At 40.5% G+C, this 19,529-nt stretch overlaps 1 protein-coding gene across 3 annotated transcripts in view; it reads left to right on the forward strand.

Annotated features, from left to right (window-relative positions):
• Nucleotides 1-19,529, forward strand: part of usp42 (ubiquitin specific peptidase 42) — a 49,834-nt gene that overhangs the window by 23,758 nt on the left and 6,547 nt on the right. For 2 of the 3 annotated variants that reach the window (XM_068003507.1, XM_068003508.1), the window contains exons 9-16: nt 5,496-5,607; nt 6,570-6,710; nt 8,208-8,308; nt 8,397-8,538; nt 10,885-11,640; nt 14,318-14,409; nt 15,529-16,965; nt 18,243-18,562. In XM_068003507.1, coding sequence (XP_067859608.1) covers nt 5,496-5,607; nt 6,570-6,710; nt 8,208-8,308; nt 8,397-8,538; nt 10,885-11,640; nt 14,318-14,409; nt 15,529-16,965; nt 18,243-18,562 — 3,101 coding nt within the window. Of the gene's footprint in view, nt 1-5,495; nt 5,608-6,569; nt 6,711-8,207; nt 8,309-8,396; nt 8,539-10,884; nt 11,641-14,317; nt 14,410-15,528; nt 16,966-18,242; nt 18,563-18,932; nt 19,502-19,529 lie in introns of all 3 variants that reach the window. The other variant, XR_010966868.1, reaches the window with a different exon arrangement.

The following is a 19,529-nucleotide window of genomic DNA, read 5'->3' on the forward strand; positions in this document are numbered from 1 at the left end:
GGATGATCAGTAATCCATTATAGGGGGAGTAGCGTCTTCAGAGCTGTTTTCATACCAGTGTGATGGTGCTCCAACATGTGCTATCACGTTACACTGAGTAAAATGTTTCTCCCCCCTCCCCAAACAAAGTCCCTGACTGTTGGTATAAAACCTCCAGGCAAAGGTTGATTGTCAGAAAACAAGACTGACAATGTCTTAATGGCAAACTAACTGTTCAAGATAATTTTAAGTAATGGGAAGTGATTAATGATATAATCAGGTTATGGAGTTAGGATGTTTATAAACAACTCTCGTTATTTGTCACTGAACCCTTCGATTAGATTACAGGCTTGTAATCACTCCTGACTATCTAGTACATATAATTGTGTCTGACATCTATTAGTTGCTGAGAGATGGGCAGTCCTACAAGTGCCTAGCAGGTTCTCATTAACCTATGTGTAGTTCTGAGTATTTGAATAAATTTACCTCTGCTTTCAAACATTTGCAATAAGATATATCTGGCAGGTGTAATAAATATTAAGGTTAGCACTTCAATTTCTATAAATATTACGTCGTAATCTAATTTTTTTTTAAAGTAGGCCAGTTTCTAAGGTTAAGAACAACACCAAAGCATTGACTAGGACATGAGTAAGCTAACTGGGGTTTATTCTGTAGACAGGTTATTCAAGCCTTGACTGCTTAACTGCATAATTTTTGTAAAACTAACAAAGAATGAAGTGCATTACTGTTGTTAAAAAAAAACTGGTTTAAGCTATCAGCTCTGGTGGATTTGCATTAACTTGCAAGTATTATGCCCCAGCGAACAAAGGTCAGCCTACATGCACATAGTGTATTTGTCACGGGGTATGGAAATTTAGTTTAAATTGTGACTTTTTAAAAAGTCACTCATCCATGTAGCCATCTTGTAGATTAAACCCACAGCACCACATTTACAGTTTTGTGTTTGTGTAAATTTTCACTTTTTTATTCGTTCATGGGATGTGGGCGTCGCTGGCAAGACCAGCATTTATTGCCCATCCTTAATTGCCCTTGAGAAGGTGGTGGTGGTGAGCCGCCTTCTTGAACCGCTGCAGTCCATGTGGTGATGGTTCACCCACAGTGCTGTTAGGTAGGGAGTTCCAGGATTTTGACCCAGCGACGATGAAGGAACGGCGATGTATTTCCAAGTCGGGATGGTGTGTGACTTGGAGGGGAACGTGCAGGTGGTGTTGTTCCCATGTGCCTGCAGCCCTTGTCCTTTTAGGTGATAGAGGTCACAGGTTTGGGAGGTGCTGTCGAAGAAGCCTTGGCGAGTTGCTGCAGTGCATCCTGTGGATGGTACACACTGCAGTCACGGTGCGCCGGTGGTGAAGGGAGTGAATGTTTAGTGTGGTGGATGGGTGCCAATCAAGCGGGCTGCTTTGTCCTGGATGGTGTCGAGCTTCTTGCAGGCAAGTGGAGAGTATTCCATCACACTCCTGACTTGTGCCTTGTAGATGGTGGAAAAGCTTTGGGGAGTCAGGAGGTGAGTCACTTGCCACAGAATATTCAGCCTCTGACCTGCTCTTGTAGCCACAGTATTTATATGGCTGGTCCAGTTAAGTTTCTGGTCAATGGTGACCCCCAGGATGTTGATGGTGGAGGATTCGGCGATGGTAATGCCGTTGAATGTCAAGGGGAGGTGGTTAGACACTCTCTTGTTGGAGATGGTCATTGCCTGGCACTTGTCGGGTACGAATGTTACTTGCCACTTATGAGCCCAAGCCTGGATGTTGTGCAGGTCTTGCTGCATGCAGGCACGGACTGCTTCATTATCTGAGGGGTTGCGAATGGAACTGAACACTGTGCAATTATCAGTGAACATCCCCATTTCTGACCTTATGATGGAGGGATGGTCATTAATGAAGCAGCTGAAGATGGTTGGGCCTAGGACACTGCCCTGAGGAACTCCTGCAGCAATATCCTGGGGCTGAGATGATTGGCCTCCAACAACCACGACCATCTTCCTTCGTGCTAGGTGTGACTCCAGTCACTGGAGAGTTTTCCCCCTGATTCCCATTGACTTCAATTTTACTAGGGCTCCTTGGTGCCCTAGTAAAATTGATGTCAAGGGCAGTCACTCTCACCTCACCTCTGGAATTCAGCTCTTTTGTCCATATTTGGACCAAGGCTGTAATGAGGTCTGGAGCTGAGTGGTCCTGGCGGAAACCAAACTGAACATCGGTGAGCAGGTTATTGGTGAGTAAGTGCCGCTTGATAGCACTGTCGTTGACACCTTCCATCACTTTGAAGATTGAGAGTAGACTGATGGGGCGGTAATTGGCCGGATTGGATTTGTCTTGCTTTTTGTGGACAAGGCATACCTGGGCAATTTTCCACTTTGTCGGGATGAGGACGAGGTCAAGTGTTGGTTCACTCACCACCTGCCGCAGGCCCAGTCTGGCAGCTATGTCCTTCAGGACTCAGTCAGTAGTGGTGCTACCGAGCCACTCTTGGTGATGGACATTGAAGTCCCCAGAGTACATTCTGTAACCTTGCTACCCATTCTCTAGTGTTATTTACTGTACCATGGCATCTAGTAGCCCTTTCCAGATAAATCGTTGTAGATCACATTCACGATCCCTTCCAAGGACCAGCATACACTTATTCATTGCCTCCGAGACAGGCCCCGGTGTAAGTTCATAAGGGTTAATTATTCAATTTAAGCAGTGTCTGGGTTGATCCATTCATGGTTATTTGTTGAACTTTGTCCTTCACTGGTGTAGCGTTTTGGCAAGCAATGAGGCAACGGAAAGCAGCCTATAATTCAACAATTTTGTATTGTTCCCGAAAGGCAAAGGAGTAAAGCCTCGAGAAATACAAAACGTTCTACTCAAACACTATTTCCCAACCCTGGGGCTCCCTTTCCATTGCAGGTAGTGCGTTGTAATTTTTTTTCCCTGAATAACTTGCTATAGTGTGGAGATGCCGGTGATGGACTGGGGTGGACAAATGTAAGGAATCTTACAACACCAGGTTATAGTCCAACAAATTTATTTTAAAATCACAAGCTTTCGGAGATTATCCCCTTCGTCAGATGAATGAGTGAAAAGGAGAACCTTTTCACTCATTCATCTGACGAAGGGGATAATCTCCGAAAGCTTGTGATTTTAAAATAAATTTGTTGGACTATAACCTGGTGTTGTAAGATTCCTTACATTTAACTTGCTATAGGGTTAAATAGACAACACACAATGCGTTATAATCTGAATCAAATTTGTTTCAACACTTTTTCCACCTATACCAATGTATAAAATTAATAAACAAAACCTTGCTCTTAAATCCTTTATGGCACCTGTTAGAGATTCAACCACATTTGCTGCTTTTGATTTAATTACTGGTACTGTGTTTATAAACAGTGTAGCCAACTATGAAATCTTGTGTTAAGTGCCATTCGTACGTGCTCTTCAAATGTACGTAGATCAGGACTGACAAAGTTTGTCCTTTATTGCCACTACAAATTACTTGCTGCTGGAGGCATAATTACTGATTGTCACATAGATATAACTAACACATACATTTCAAGCACAGTGAAAAAGGGAGCTGCACATTCACTGTGCCAGCAGTTTGTAACTATGCCCTCTGGGATCTGTAGCTTACATGAGGGCCAGATGAGTGGCTAATTACAACTCCCAAAGTACTTGCTATTAAATTCAGTGTGATTTCACTTGCCTAAGCAGTGTATGTTGCCAGGCTATTCAACTATGGGACAACATAGTCAACAGTGCTGACTCATGAGGTGAACATAGGAACAGGATTGGCCATTCAGCCCCTCAAGCCTGTTCTACCGTTCAATTAGATCATGGCTGATCTGTATTTTAACTCCATCGACCTGCTGTAGACTTTCATCTTAAGCCTCCTTGTGCCTTACCCAAGTGACTCTTCACACAAAGGCTAGACGATGATGATGTTTAGCCTATTCAACTGTGGGGCGGCATCACAGCTGACACAACTGTACACAATCACTTTCCAGGAGGAGTTGCTGGGTAACAGCAAAGGGGCAGAAACAGGCTTCCCTCCCCCCTCCTTTCCTACCCTAATGAGACCAATTAAAATGCTCCTGTCACTGCCCTGGCTGAGATCAGCTAACTCAACATAAACCAGGGGTGAAACCTGGAACCTTCCTGATTTGTGTGGCTTGGTTTCACTTTGGGTGTTTCATTTACACATGAGCCATTCTCAAAGGGGGTCCTTTTTACTGTATCTGTCAGTGAAACTTGAAGTTACTGTATAACTGCTAAATTGACAGCACTAGCACTTTTTTATGCATATGGCATACATGACTGCTTCCTTATAGTGGTGTATAATTTACATGAGAAACTTCATCTCCCTTTCTTGTGATTTGTGTTAGAGGCTGTGTTGCTTAGCAGTATCACTAGAAGTACAATAAGTTTTTTTTTAAAAAGGAATTTAACTGTAGAGGGCCAAGTACTTTACATGTAAGGAATTTATTCCGACATGGATGTTTTTCTTTATCCATTGAAATACTTGTCCCATATGGTGCTTGACGTAGCACCTACCATGATGCAATTGTCCCACTTAAGGGTTTCTCCACAGAGTCAAAAAACCACTCATTCTAGGAAAGCAGATTGACCTCTTGACTGGCATCAAGCTGGAGCTGTTCTAATTTTAAATTTCCTGCTGTTTTGACTAGGACCCAAGTCATTTTATGGTCCTGTGCCCTACAACTGGGAGAAATTTTAAAAAGTAGGTGGTTTGAAATTGAATGCTGAAGAATACCTGCAAAGTATTTAACCATACACCTACATTCCCCCTCCCCCACACTTAAACCAGTTTTCCTACCCATCAACAACACAAGCAGTGAATAATTTGTGTCTTAATCTTTGAATGCAATGTTTAAATCTTCCCTTAATTTCACTGTTTCAGTTGGTTTATCTGGAGTCCTTTTTATTATACAGATATCAATATAAGGACCAGGGCTGGCCTTATCTTAATTCAGTTGAAACTGATAACTCATCCAGGGTTTGGATCTGATGCAACTAATTATGTGGCATTGTAAAAACATACCTAACTGTCTGTAAAGTTTATTCTGCTTATTAATCCCAAGGTACATATAGCTTGCTAATTTTAAGTTTAAATTACCTTTTGGCGGGTACAATATGGTATCATTGGTATTCAAGGACCTGGACATATGCAGATAATATTGAAATAGATTGCGTAAGGCAATCCATGAAGCAGCCAAGTCACAGATTGACCAATTGTCTCAAATGTGTTTGACAAATCCTTGTGACAACTTTGCAGCTCAAAAGTTAGAGCTTTAGCTCCTTGGCCACATTTGATGAATGCATTATTAAATGAAGAAAATTCTGAAATTGAATAATGTCTTTGACATATATAATTTTTTTTAAAAACCCCACAGAAATTCCCATCATAACTTTTGAATTTATTACAGTCGTGAAATAGCTTGCTAGTTGATTTCTAACACTAAATTTCTTTCATAACAAAACCAAAACTAGGTGCAAGAAAATGGTACCTGCTTCGAAAAGATTCACCATCCATCGAGCTTCAAATGTGCTGACACTCTCTCTGAAACGCTTTGCTAACTTTACAGGTGGAAAGATCACAAAGGTATTTTGCAGTTTTGACAGTTCTATTCATCTTAATATCATAAGTGTTTGAGGCAAGAATTCTATTGGGTGGGGTGGGAGATTGTCTGCCTTGTTAGAGCATGTTAAAACATTCCATCCAGTGAATTGTCTTTGCTCTTTCAAAACCTCTAGCTTCTTTATACAGTTCTGACCATTTCCTCCTTACTTACCCCAACTTTTGCCTTGGAAGCTTTTCAGGGCTCAGACATAGACTCCAAATAAGGATGGCAAATCAGAGGTTTCTGATGTGGCCGTTGCTGTAAAGTACAGTTATTCCATTCATTTTCCTCCATTTGAACTTGTCGTAAATGTTCTTCTTTGCCAATGCTGAGGTCCATTTCAGGCATGCAGCCAGGGAAGCATCATAATACTATGTTTCAACCCTCCCCAGGTCAAAATTCTATTATCACTGGGATTCATTTATCTGATGGGGGTTGAGGTTGGCTAAACGCAGGGGTTCGTGTTGTCAGGGGCTTGACTGTTTGTTTATTTCCGATAGAACGTCTCTGCAAGACTGTGACTGCGCGCCCCCCACACCCCTGCAAAATAACACTATCAGAAATGGTTCCTAGCAGCATAGCAAGGTCTACATTTTTTTTCTTGTTGGGGCAAGATTAAAATCCTCTCCATTTCCTGCAGGCTGCTGAGGCAAAATGGTCAGCATGATATGAAGAGGAAGAAATTGTGATCCAAAGCAATTTAATGATTTGAAGGAATTTTCATTGTGTGCTATGTTTTACAAAGATGGACATTTTAAAGCTTGCAAAAGGACTATTCTACCCATTTTAACAAACCATGTGTAATTTGCACAGTCTTGGACATTCTATAATTTATATAATCTTCTGAGAGATGAATAATCAGTTAAGAACCCAAGGAAAGAAAACTGACATTCACATTACCTCATTTAGTAAGTGAATTATTAGTTTAAGTCTTTCTTTTTAGGATGTGAGGTACTCTGAGTATTTGGACGTTCGGCCCTATATGTCGCAGTCAAATGGAGAGCCAGTAGTGTATGTGCTGTATGCAGTATTGGTACATTCAGGATTCAGCTGCCATGCTGGACATTACTACTGTTATATCAAGGTAATTATTTAAAACAATCAAACTACTATAAAAGTATTTGCATAGAATGTTCTATATAAAGCATGTAGATTTTGGATTGATGCAGTCATTTTCTTGTACAATCAAGGAGAGTCAACATGGTTTTATGAAAGGGAGATCATGTCTGACAAATTTATTAGAGTTCTTCGAGCAGGGTGGATAAAGGGGAACCAATGAATGCAGTATATTTGGGTTTCCAAAAGGCATTCGATAAGGTGCCACATAAAAGATTACTGCACAAGATAAGAGCTCATGGTGTTGAGGGTAATATACTGGCATGGATAGAGGATTGGCTAACTAACAGAAAACAAAGAGTCGGGATAAAAGGGTCTTTTTCAAAATGGCAATCTTTAACTAGAGGGGTGCTGCAGGGATCAGTGCTGGGGCCTCAACTAATTAACTATTTACAATATATATCAATGATTTGGATGAAGAACAGAGTGTCTTGTGGCCAAATTTGCTGATGATATTTCATAAAGATAGGTGGAAAAGCAAGTTGCGTGAGGACACAGTGTCTGCAAAGGGATATTGACAGGTTAAGCGAATGGGCAAAAATTTGGCAGATGGAATATAATGTGGGAAAATGTGATGTCATCCATTTTGGGAGGAAAAATAAAAAAGCAAAATATTATTTGAATGGAGAAATATTACGAAATGCTGCAGTACAGAGGGATCTGGGTGTCCTCGTACATGAAAAACAAAAAGTCAAGTAATCTGGAAGGCAAACGGAATATTGGCCTTTATTTCTAGGGGGATGGAGTATAAAAGCAGGGAAGTCGTGCTACAACTGTACAGGGTTCTGGTGAGACCACACCTGGAATACTGCGTACAGTTCTGGTGCCCTTATTTAAGGAAGGACATACTTGCATTGGAGGCAATTCAGAGATGGTTCACTAGGTTGATTCCGGGTATGGAAGGGTTGTCTTATGAGGAAAGATTGAACAGGTTGGGTCTATACTCATTAGAGTTTAGAAGAATGAGAGGAGATCTTATTGAAATATACAAGATTCTGAGGGGACTCGATAGGGTATATGCTGAGAGGATGTTACCCCACATGAAGGAATCTAAAACTAGGGGACATCGTCTCAGAATAAGGAGTTGCCCGTTTAAGATGGAAATGAGGAGGAATTTCTTCTCCCAGAGGGTCGTGAATCTTTGGAATTCTTTACCCCAAAAAGCTGTGGAGGCTGAGTCATTGAATACATTCAAGGCTGAGTTAGACAAATTTTTGATCAGCAAGGGAGTCAAAGGATACGGGAAAAGGGCAGGAAAGTGGAGTTGAGGTAAAAATCAGATCAACCATGATCTCATTAAATGGCGGAGCAGGCTCGAGGGGCCGAATGGCCTACTCCTGCTCCTATCTCTTATAGTCTATTTCTTCAGAACATAATTTTGTAATGGAAACTTATCAGCTTTCACAAGCCTTCATGTTTTAGCAACCATATTTGAAATTAAAAGTGAAAATAAATTTATTCCCAGGCCAGTAATGGACAATGGTACCAGATGAATGATTCTATTGTATCTTCAAGTGACATCAGATCAGTGCTAAACCAGCAAGCCTATGTGCTGTTCTACATCAGGTAGGTAAAATTTTTTAAAGAAATTTCAGTATCCTCTGAAATTTACATTTTTTTTTAATACCTAAAACAAAAATCCATAATTTTTCAGATCTCATGACACAAAAAATGGGGCAGATCATTCTAATCATCTAGGCCAGTCATCTCCAAGGCCACCTGTCAATCAACGATTGGCCACCAATCAAACTATAGCTGGTTTTATTGGACCACAGCTCCCTCCACACATGACCAAGGTAGGAACAATGAAAAGATATCTGTTGATTTGGGTCAATCAGTTAACCGTTTCTTTCTGGGGTGAATTGACGGAGCCCAGTGTGGTTGCATGAACTAACCTCGAAGTGCGTAAGTCTCAAATCCCAATAATTTTTTTTAGTTAGTAAAAATGTTCATGCTTGAATGAGGATTTCCAAATGTGGGACTAGATACTTTGAAATTCTATTCCTGAATCAAGATAATGCTAGAATTAAGTATTTTTTGTTTTAGCTTAAATTCACTGTACTGTCGCTAAAAGAAGAATATTTCAATCTCCAAGATGGATCTTGCTACTTTGTTGTAAATCAAACTGGTAGTTTGCTAGAATGGGAGAGAGAGGATACTGGACAGATGAGCTTCACTGAGTCAAATTACTGTTTCTGATCCTTGAATGCAGCTCACCAGAGAACTGAAAATCTCTACAAATGCCTCCTTATATGGTAGGCAGATTCCTATATAAACTGTTGCTTCTGCATTCCTTATAGGAATGTATATTTGAGATTTCTTTGTTTTTTGTTGACTTTTGTTTTTCTTTCCAGCCACAGTGACTTTCATCTCTCTTGCTTCTCTTTCTCTGCACTCTTTCTCCTCTTCCCCCCCCCCCCCAACGTCACTGTGATGCATCACTACCTGTTGTCTCATCAGCTTCCAAATTCCCTTTCACCTACCCTTGGAGGAAGAGAGGTGGAGGAGAATGTGGAAATGGCACCTTAAAGATAAGGTAGTAGGCAGAACAAAAATAAAAATACAGATATCCCTCTATTCTAAACCTTTGGCTACGCTTCTCAAATAACCCACAATTCTCGAGAACCTCTATCCTTATCTGCACACGCCTAAATTTGAATTTACTCCAGGGTGCTGCACCACCAGCATACCTTCCAAGTTATACTTGAAAATGTGCATTTAGTTTTATTATTTAGTGGAACTAGTAGAAGCTGAAAAGGATTTCGGAGTGGTCACTGCTCATACGCTAAAAGCATCTGGTCAGTGTGCGGCAGTTATAAGTCAGTCAAAGCAGATACCACCCAGATGCATTAGGAAAGCATGAGACTGCAAGTCAGAGTTATAGTGACATTGAACAAATCAATGATGAGGTCAGTGTTATTCATCCTAATTGAAAAAGCATATTGAAAAAAGGTTCAGAGAATAGTGATGATCCCAGGCTTGAGGGGAATAAGTTTTGAAGAAAGATCCAAGTGACTAAACTTTTTTTTTGCTATTTTTGAGGGGAGGCAGGACTGATCTTTAAAGGTACAGAGAAGGGCGAAATAAGCAAGCTGTTTAACTTGGCCAGTGAGCATAGGGCTGGAGGACACAATTACAAAATTCACAAGCCTCAATCAAGGTTAGAGATTGAAAAAAAGTTTTTATTTTCTTCTGCAGGCTAGTGGGCATGTGGAATAGAGGCCCACAGAAAGGAGTTAATTCAGTCAGTTAACACCTTTGAAACAGAACTAGATCAAGTCAGTTTGGGGGAGGTTGAAGGTTCTAGATTTTTAAATAACACGTTTATTATTTCAGTGGAAGTAAGGGAAGAACTTAGTGGCCTTTAAAATAGGGGATCAACGGGTAGTTGGGCTGGCAGAGATGTCCACAGTAAATTGAATTTTTAAATTTGATTTAAGCAACGTAAATAACTGCAAAGTGGAAATTTAGTGCTAAAAATTTGAATGATCAGATCATTTGAATTAAATGACTTTGAGTTAAGAGGATTGGGCTTTAATATGTGGACTCTTGATGGAGGGGAGTGGATTGGCCAAATGGCCTTTTCTTTCACTCGACTTTCTAAACTGTGATGGTCAAGTTCAGTTTTTGTTTGTGGCTTTTGAACTTAAAACCCTCCTGCCTGACTAAATTCAGGCAGGTGCAGCATATTCCTGGTTCTGTGAAGAGCCCCAAAAGAAGATCTGTTCCTCAGCCTCAGCCGATGATGCATTGTGCTGGGTATTAGGTTTATAAAAATAGCCCATTTGCAATTCTTCTGTTTGCATGTAACCAGATATTGAGTATTGTAGATGCTCAGATTATCTAGTTTGGTAAAATGGTATTTGCTCAACTTTATCTGTATTTGTTGAAAAGCAGAAATTTAATTTTAAATGACCTGGAAGTGAAATCGAAATCGTGGTCTAATTTTTTTGTGGTTTTGTTGTACACAATAGATTGGAAAGGGGAGATAAAAGAAGCTGACCCTATTAATCTTGGGTAGTCTGTGCCACTTGATTTTGTGCTTGGAATGAAGGGTGTTAATACTGAATTTTCAAAAGCTCTATTAATTTTGAAATATTCTGAACATTTTGAATTGAATAAATTGTTTTCCTGCATTGCAGAATTCAAATCACTTAACAAATGGAAACTGCTCACTGAAAGAAATCCCCAGCAGCGCAGCACCCAGCACAAGTGGAATCAGGAACATTTCTACTCCCCCTGGACCCTCTCCGAGTCGGTCACTGCCCAGGCCAACTGTGATACCCGAACCTTCCAAACGGCAAAAACTCTCCTTCAGTATACAGGCTTCCAAGCAAGGGACAAGACAAGCTCAGCCTCCGACCAACCTCCACAGTAGCCCATTGGAGAACTTGTACAAGGCTCCATCCAGTGTTTCCCATACTAATGTGTCTCCGTCTACCTCAGGAACCTCAGCCACCGGATCCCCACCCTCAGCTCCAACTGCTACAGCTGTCACAGCTGCTAAGCCAGTAGCATCAAACACTGCCTCTTCTCACTTAATGGTGAATGGTCAGTCCAAAGGACCTTCCAGTTCTTTGGTTCCTTATAATGAGGAATCTTCAGAGGAGTCTGATGAAGAACCCAAGGGCTTAATTAAGGAAAACGGTTATGCGAAGACTGTGAACGGAACGATTAATGGAACTGGACCCAGTACACATCTCAAAGTAAACTCTGCATCGATAGCCACCAGTGATGACAATTCCCACTCTGAGAAACTGCCTGAGATAATTGCAACAAAAACTGACAGCAATCGTGGCAAGAATCGCCAGACGTGTGAATCCACTGTTTCTCAGGTGCAGTCCGTGAATTGTTCGTCAAATGGTTTATCTGCTACAAAGAGATCACCTGCGGATGAAGTAAGTAGTCTGTGGAAGAGTTGGGTTTATTGATGTTTGATTGCTGTTATCCTTTAAAACTGGGTTATTTTCCATCTGTCTCTTCTGCTCACTGTGCTTACTAATGGACCAGTTTCTGGAGCAGGTTCCCATTGATTATACATTCAGCATCTGGGCAGTGATCATCTCCCCTTTCCTAAGCTGTCCAGATTGCAGTTTTAGCTTTAGAAATGTATTCAAAGTAAAAATTCTTTTAGGATGACAGGATCTAACAAATAATGGCACACTTTAATCAAATCTACTTAATAGTTTAACATTCAAGAAACATTGTGTTCCACTACTGCAGCGCTCTGATTTGCATGTCTCCATCTTAGATTTAACAAGTATATAGAGGGGACATTTAATGACATGGTACTATCTGCAGGTTTCATTAGCTTGGCCAGTAGATTGTAAACAATTTTACAACACCAAGTTATAGTCCAGCAATTTTATTTTAAATTCACAAGCTTTCGGAGATTTTCGAATCTCCGAAAATCTCCGAAAGCTTGTGAATTTAAAATAAAATTGCTGGACTATAACTTGGTGTTGTAAAATTGTTTACAATTGTCAACCCCAGTCCATCACCGGCATCTCCACATCATGGCCAGTAGATGGCAGCAGAAACAGCGATGTAAAGAAGGGGACCCATTTCCTGTAGCTTTTGTAGCCACTTTACACTGGTGTGCAAAATGCATCAGACCTGAGGTTTTAAATGGTAAAGATTAAACTATGGCTAGGAGTGTGTTACAAGGCTGGAAAACTAGAGGGATTTAGTTAAATGAGGCAAAAGCACAACTAATTTACAGTCCTCCCAGCCTGGAAAATGTTACATTCTTGAATGCACTTCTGACCTTCAATTTTTATCATCACTTTTGACGTATTTTTATGCACATCCAGGAGAGAATAAAGTTTGTTCTGTAACTTGTACAACTTTTCATATTTACCTGTGGAATTGCCTGGTGCACAAGCTTCAGCATTCTGTTGCCGGATTTTTCTGTGTAGCACCACAATATATCATAAAAGGAAGGGTGTTGAACATTGAGGCCAAACTACCGTTCTAATGGATTAACTAATGGGAAGAGAACTTCACTACAAAATGCTATTTTACAGAAATACTTATGTATATATTGTGTTTTATATAAACAAAGCACTCTTGTAACCATTTGCAATGTTTTGTATCTCCCAGCAATTTTATTTGAAGTGGAGCTTTACATTTTGAGTTACTACTCAGTCATTATCTCAGTGACTAATAATAAATTGACATTAACATTTGTTATGTAAGCCAAAAAAAAATTAACCCTTTGAGCAGCATGGATCAGTTTATTCATTGGCTGTAAGAACCTGTAACAAGTTCCTTTGGCACCTCTTTTTCTGGATTTTGCACATTAGAGATTTAGCCATTATGTGAGTCTTCCATGAATTAACTTTTGGCCGACAAGCTGTTCTCAAAACTCAGCTTTTGGCCAATCAAAAATGTATTTTTTGAAACTTATCCCCCCCGCCCCCTTGAAAATGGACAACAGAAGTCTGGAGAAAAAGGTAGGCTGGTTTTTAAAAAAATAAGTTTTTTTTAAAACAAAAAAAGTCAAATTGAAGTTTTTCTTAAAATAAAGACAGGTCATAATTGGAGGTAATGGGGTTGAATGAGCAGAGAAGAAGTTTGTTTTCCACTTGTGTGTATATTTTAGTTATATATCTAATATACAAGTTTAAATGCAAGATATTTAGAACAGAGAGCAAGAGAAACTTGCTTACAGAGTTATAAGGCTGTGGAATTAACTTCCAGGGTTGGTGATTGAGGCAACAACCAAGAGCAATCAAGATTGGGTTGGATGAATGGATGGAACATAGGAGCAGGAGGAGGCCATTCAGCCCCTCGAGCCTGTTCTGCCATTCAATTAGATCGCGGCTGATCTGTATCTTAACTCCACCTACCCTTGGTTCTGTAACTCTTCCTTCCGTAATGAAGGTAAAGGGATATGGGAGCAGGGTGGGTAAATGTGATTAGGATTATTCGCTTGCGTGAAGGGTGAATCCCTGTTTCCATGTTGTAATTTCTATATATTAGGTATGTAATAATTTTTACCTCATGTCAACCCTGATGTCTTCCTTCAGTAATTTGCTGTATCACAGTGACAGGTGAACCGCAGTCACGTTTAGGCTGCAATGGGATTGCAATAAATGTCGGACAGCACACTCCGAGTTCTGGACTATCTGTGAGCAGTGCCATAGGAGATCTAGTTAATCATAAGTAACACGAGTACTGTAAATAGAATAGTCTGATTAACTAGGATGCTATAGCCTTCTACCTGGTTCAGAAGAACTTCATGACTGAGCCACCGTGCCCTTCACTAATGGTAAAGTTGTAGTCTTGGGTCAATCTTCAAAATATGTATGAATAATGAGAAGGCATCCTTCCTGTTTGGTTTTCCTCTGTCCAATCTGGAGCTGCCTAAATATGAATGTCATTTTGAGAATGGGATATCGCTGCTGATTCTAACAGTTTAGCTGTGTGCATTCTCCTTCTAATAATGCATTACTACTATCTTGTGTAAAACGCTGCTACAAAAATGAAAATCAGACTCCTACTCCAGTATATTTATTGATTCTATGCTGTTATGATCAGTAAGTAATTGTGTCAAATATTTTATCACCCTAGGCTAGTCCTGTTCCTCTGAATCCAAACACTGCAAACATAATACAGAACTCTGCAGGCAGTGTAAACCAAGAAAACGGTTCAGAAGAAGCCAGGTAAGTTAAGTGGTCCTGAATAGCAGTATTTATATAGGAAAAACTCACGAGTCACGTCAGTCCCCTTGAAAAGAGGATTTATAATCCAATCTGGTAAAAATTAACTTTTGACTTACTAGCACTATAATGTTTTCAGTCAAATTTAATCTATATTTCAAATAGTTAAAGGTTAATTTTTGTATAAAATACTATCGCTGGAGTAGCAGAACCAGCAGCAATTGGCAAAGGGAGAAATGTTGGCCAAGACACTGGAAGACTCCCTGTTACTTTTCGAATAGAGCCATGGGATCCACGTGTACAGGCAGACAGGGTCTCGGTTTAACATCTCATCCAGAAGACTCTATCCCTGACAAAGCTGCACCGCACGAGCATGTCAGCCTAGATTATCTGTTCAATTCCTGGGGTAGGGGGTTGAACCCACAGTCTTCTGACTTAAAGGTGAGAGTGCTACCAATTAAGCCAGGTTGACACATGAGTAGTTTAAGCAGCTGATCAGCAACCTTGTCAAAACCTTGGTGTGCTGCTCAAGCTGTCTTCTCCTTTGGTATACTTAAAGTATTTGCAATCTTTTGAGAAGAACGAACAAAAACAAAAATCACTGTGTTTAAACATGGACCTAATGGCTGGTATAAGTCGAAAAATTATGACCCTTGCCTCCAGATTGCTGGTGGCATATCAAGACCCCAAAAGTTAACTGGCAATTAAACGTGGATGGCTGCTCTGTGTTGCTCAGCTGTTTGCTACTCACCGGCAACTTAAACAGCTGAGCAGAGCTTGGCATAAAAGTGCCGGTTTTTGACAGCTCCCCTGCAGCGCATCTTAATATTCTCACCACCTTTAGTAGAATTGGCAGCCCATGCTGGTCGGGATTACCGAGGGAACAAGGGCAGGCTTAATGCAAATAGATTTTTACAAGCAGGTTTTCATCACTATATCCACATGATCAATAGAAGCAGATTTCACTGAACTATTTGTGTGGGGGGGATTGCAGTGCGTGAGAGTGTATGGTCTAACAGGTAGAGTGAGCATTGATGGGCCTACACATCTTTTTTTCAACCTTCTTGTATGTTCATATGTTTGAGATGCTTTTAAAGAAATCAAAATTTCTTTCTGTTGCAGGGGAAATGAAAACCACTTGCTTATGTCTTCAAAGGCCAGTTCTGCAATAAATCACCGTGGTGGAGGTGGTGACGCAGACACCGTCCATGCATACGTGACTGAAAAACAAACAAGCTTGATGATCTCCCCAATAAAAGAAGCCACTGATGGGCCATCCACGGTTGATCCCTGTAAAAGCAACAGCGATCTTCAGAGAAATACCGATGAATGCAGTCTTGTTAACAGCAGTCCCAACAACCAGAGTCCTGTTCACGATGTGCAAGCAATCCCGGCGAACAATGATACTGTGAACCAAACGAAAGAAAGATTAAGGTCTAGTCAGAGCAAAGAGGAGGTTCAGACAGTTGGCCACAAGACCAATGGGCACTGTTTTGAAAATAAGAAGCAATCTAGTCAAGATCTAGGCAATAAGGAAATGGAAAATCACAGTAATAAACCTCAATCTAATAGTGACCAGGCAAGTATCTTGGAAAGCAAGTGTCAACCTAGTGCAGAACACTCCTGTAATAAGGGAAAGAATAGTCGAGATGAAAACTGTCCAGCAGGAAAGAATGATCTTTGCACCGAGAAGCATCAGTCTGAGTGGGAAACAAATAATCAATACAAGAATTGGGTAGTTGAGGAAAGTAGTCAACTTGTCAACAAGGATCGATCGCAAGAGGAGGAGGACACCAATCAAAACAAACAACGGAAACCAGAGGAGCAACCAACCAATTTAGTGAAATCTCCTGTTAAGGAAAGTTCGAATCAAAATAAGAGCAGCATTTCAGAACAAGACAGCACTTACAAAGATGTGATCCTGTCTCCAAGCAGGGATACGGCCAGCCCAGCGGAAAACCGGGTTCAGGAGAAAGAGAGCTCTGTTATTGTCCATGCAAAATCTCGAAGTAGAGAAAGGACTAGTGCAGATAAGAATAGAGTTTTACAAAGGGATAATTATAAGGGTGACTCCAACTATAGACACAGGTATAGGGAACACAAGGATAGAAGATCGTCTCAAAATGAAAGAGAGCTTGAAAAATCAGCAAGTTGTAGTAACAGCAATTGTTTCCACAAACAAGACTACTATCAAGACGGGAGAATTGATAAATATAAAAGAGATAATGAGTGCCCAGCTGATAGGCAAAGCTACTGCAATTCAAAGCCAGGCTCATTGCTGTCTTATTATCATCCTTATCAAGATAAGTTTCACAGAGAGAGACACAACTCGGGCTCTAATGGAAGGACTTGGAGCAATCAGTTTGAGCATAATGGAGTGGAAAACAAATACACACGTAAAAGAAAACGCAGCGACAGTGAGAATGGTGAAAGCGATGCTGAAAGGAAATGCAAAAAGCTGCTGCGGGACCGAACGTCTGAGGAGAGAAGAATGAAAAAGCATAAGAAATCAAAGAAGAAAAAGACGTCAAAAGACAAACACAGAGATAGAGATCATAGGTATAACTCATAGCGTTCTTGTGATTGTTGCAGCAATGACTTCATGGTTCACAAGCTCCTGTATCAGTAGTCAAAATGAGCGTATTTTGGAACTTTGACACGCCAAACTGTTTAAATATTTCAAAAGCCAGCACAGATAAATCTTCAGTTTGTTCCCAGATTATTTTGCAGCCTTTATCATCTTTATTTCCTTCCTCCTTTCCACCTTCCCCTAGTGTGCCTGTGCAGTACTCCATGTTTTGACCAACATGGGGGCAGGCAGGGACCTCCCTCAGTCAGTACGCTCTTGGAATGCCAAGAGACTGAGCTGAATCTTTGCAGCACATACCATTGCTCCAGCCCATCTGTGAGTTGGCTGAGAATGAAGTGATCTGCTATAATGCATTTGTCAAGGTCATGCATCTTGGTCAAAACTATGACACGATGTTTCTGTTGTCTAAGAAAGGAACAGGAGTAAGCCATTCAGCCCCTCGAGCCTGTTCTACCGTTCAATTAGATCATGGCTGATCTGTATCTTAACTCCATCTACCTGCCTTGGTTCTGTAACCTTTATTACCCTTACCTAACAAAAATCTATCAATCTCAATTTTGAAATTTTCATTTGACCCCCAGACCCATCAACTTTTTGGAGGAAGAGAGCTCCAGATTTCCACTACCCTTTGCATGAAGAAGTGCTTCCAAGAAGTGCGGCTAGGTGGAGCTAGTGCTGGAAATGATTGGTGTTGGGAAATGGAACCCTTTTCTACTTTTTGCACCCAGCGTTAGCATCGAGCCATCATGACATTGGTTAGCTTTAGGGCGAAGCTCCTTCGGCATTCACCTAACAATTTATGTAAACGCCAACATGGGCAAGGGAATCCCTAACTCTACCAATGTGATTTCCATTTCCCAGATCGGAGGAGACTCCCATTGCTTTGAGTGGGTAACAATTAGGATAAGACAAGACGTCTATTTGATTACATGGAGATTCATGACTGTAGTAGACAGGTCATCCTTTCTTCTAGCGAGACCCTACTTTGGAAGTGTTATAATAAAGTACTTAGGAAAATGAAATCAGCTGTGATAAATTGCTGATGTTCTGAATAGCATTCTATCAAGTGTCTCTTGTAAATCTGACTTTTTCATATGTCAGTAGCAACAACAACATGAACGGAAATATGAATAATGGTCCTTTCTACCTAAATATGCTTTAGGTAGTCACCGCAAAAGGTTTTCATTTGTATATTTGTGTTATCTACTTTTACTGAGCACTGATGATTACATTCTGCATTTTCCAGGCAACAGCCGTTGGATATGTCTGAAGTAAACTCTGAGATTGATGAAAGAAAACACAGGAAAAAGAAGAAGAAGAAGAAGAAGAAAAGGCATCACGACGACAAAGACTGCCATCACCAAAAAGAGCACCATCATTCCAGGAAACACCAGTGCGTGAGGTCAGCGAGCGAGTGGGAAAGGATCTGTGAACCAACTCGAAATATCTGTTCGGAAGATAAGAAGATGCAAAGCTGTAAACAAGCATGTGATGATCAAATGCCACAGAAAGCAAAATTTGCACATATTGACAGCAAGCAAAATGGTTCCCATGTCCACAGCAGAGGTAGGATACAGTGCGGGGTTATAATCAGTGAAATTTGCATTTTTGGTGAATATGTAAATCCAGCCTTAGTTTGACCAGATGACCTGAAGTTTGATTACTTGTATATTATTAATTAGAATAAAGGTTAAGAATTCTATATATCTTAAACTCCATCTGTTTTTTTGAGTGTAGATGTGGGGCACCCAGTAGTTAATGCTAGATCACAAAAAATGGATGAAACTTCAGTTAATATAGAGGTTTTCTATTAGCTTGTCTTAGCTTGGTGCTGCTTTAAATATAAAATTTTAATGTACTTCTGTTCAAAATGTAAATGTTTTAACATTGTTGCACGGGGCTAATCTTTTTAATATCTGCATTTTATTCTCTTCAGAATCCTTATGCTTGGTGTTTAAGATACCAAAACTGCATTGCAAAAACACAGTCCTTTAAATTAACCAAACTTCCCGGGAAAAGTGATCATTGACTGATGCTCCATCAGACCATGCAAGAGTTCGAATGGGACTGTTTACTGTTTAAATCTCTGCATCAGATCCTGTTATTGGTAGTGATTGACTAATGCAAATTCCAAAAGCCCTGTTGGAACCGGCAGGGTACCAGTAACAGACCAGTACCCGCCATTCTCTCATTCAGTCCAGAAGTTGAATCATCGTAGTGTGAGATCTGGAAGCTATAGGTCTGCGGAGTGTCCCAAGCAGAAGTACGAGGCTTTACGGGGGCATGGGGGGGTGGTGAGGGTGGGATGTAAAATAATAAAAAAAAAATACAAACAAGCGCTACAGGGCACCAGTGCCCCCACCCTTCTACAGCTGCATTATATGAACCAGTACCAGAACTGTACTGGCAGGTACAAGAACATTTTTATACCCGTACTGGACCAGACTGCTTGACATCTCAGCAGTAATGGCTGAATAAAATAACTTTTGAAAGCAATTCTAGCAGGTAATCCATATGTTCAGAATAACTACAT

Source organism: Heptranchias perlo, chromosome 22 (genome assembly GCF_035084215.1).
Source record: "Heptranchias perlo isolate sHepPer1 chromosome 22, sHepPer1.hap1, whole genome shotgun sequence".
NCBI lineage: Eukaryota > Metazoa > Chordata > Chondrichthyes > Hexanchiformes > Hexanchidae > Heptranchias > Heptranchias perlo.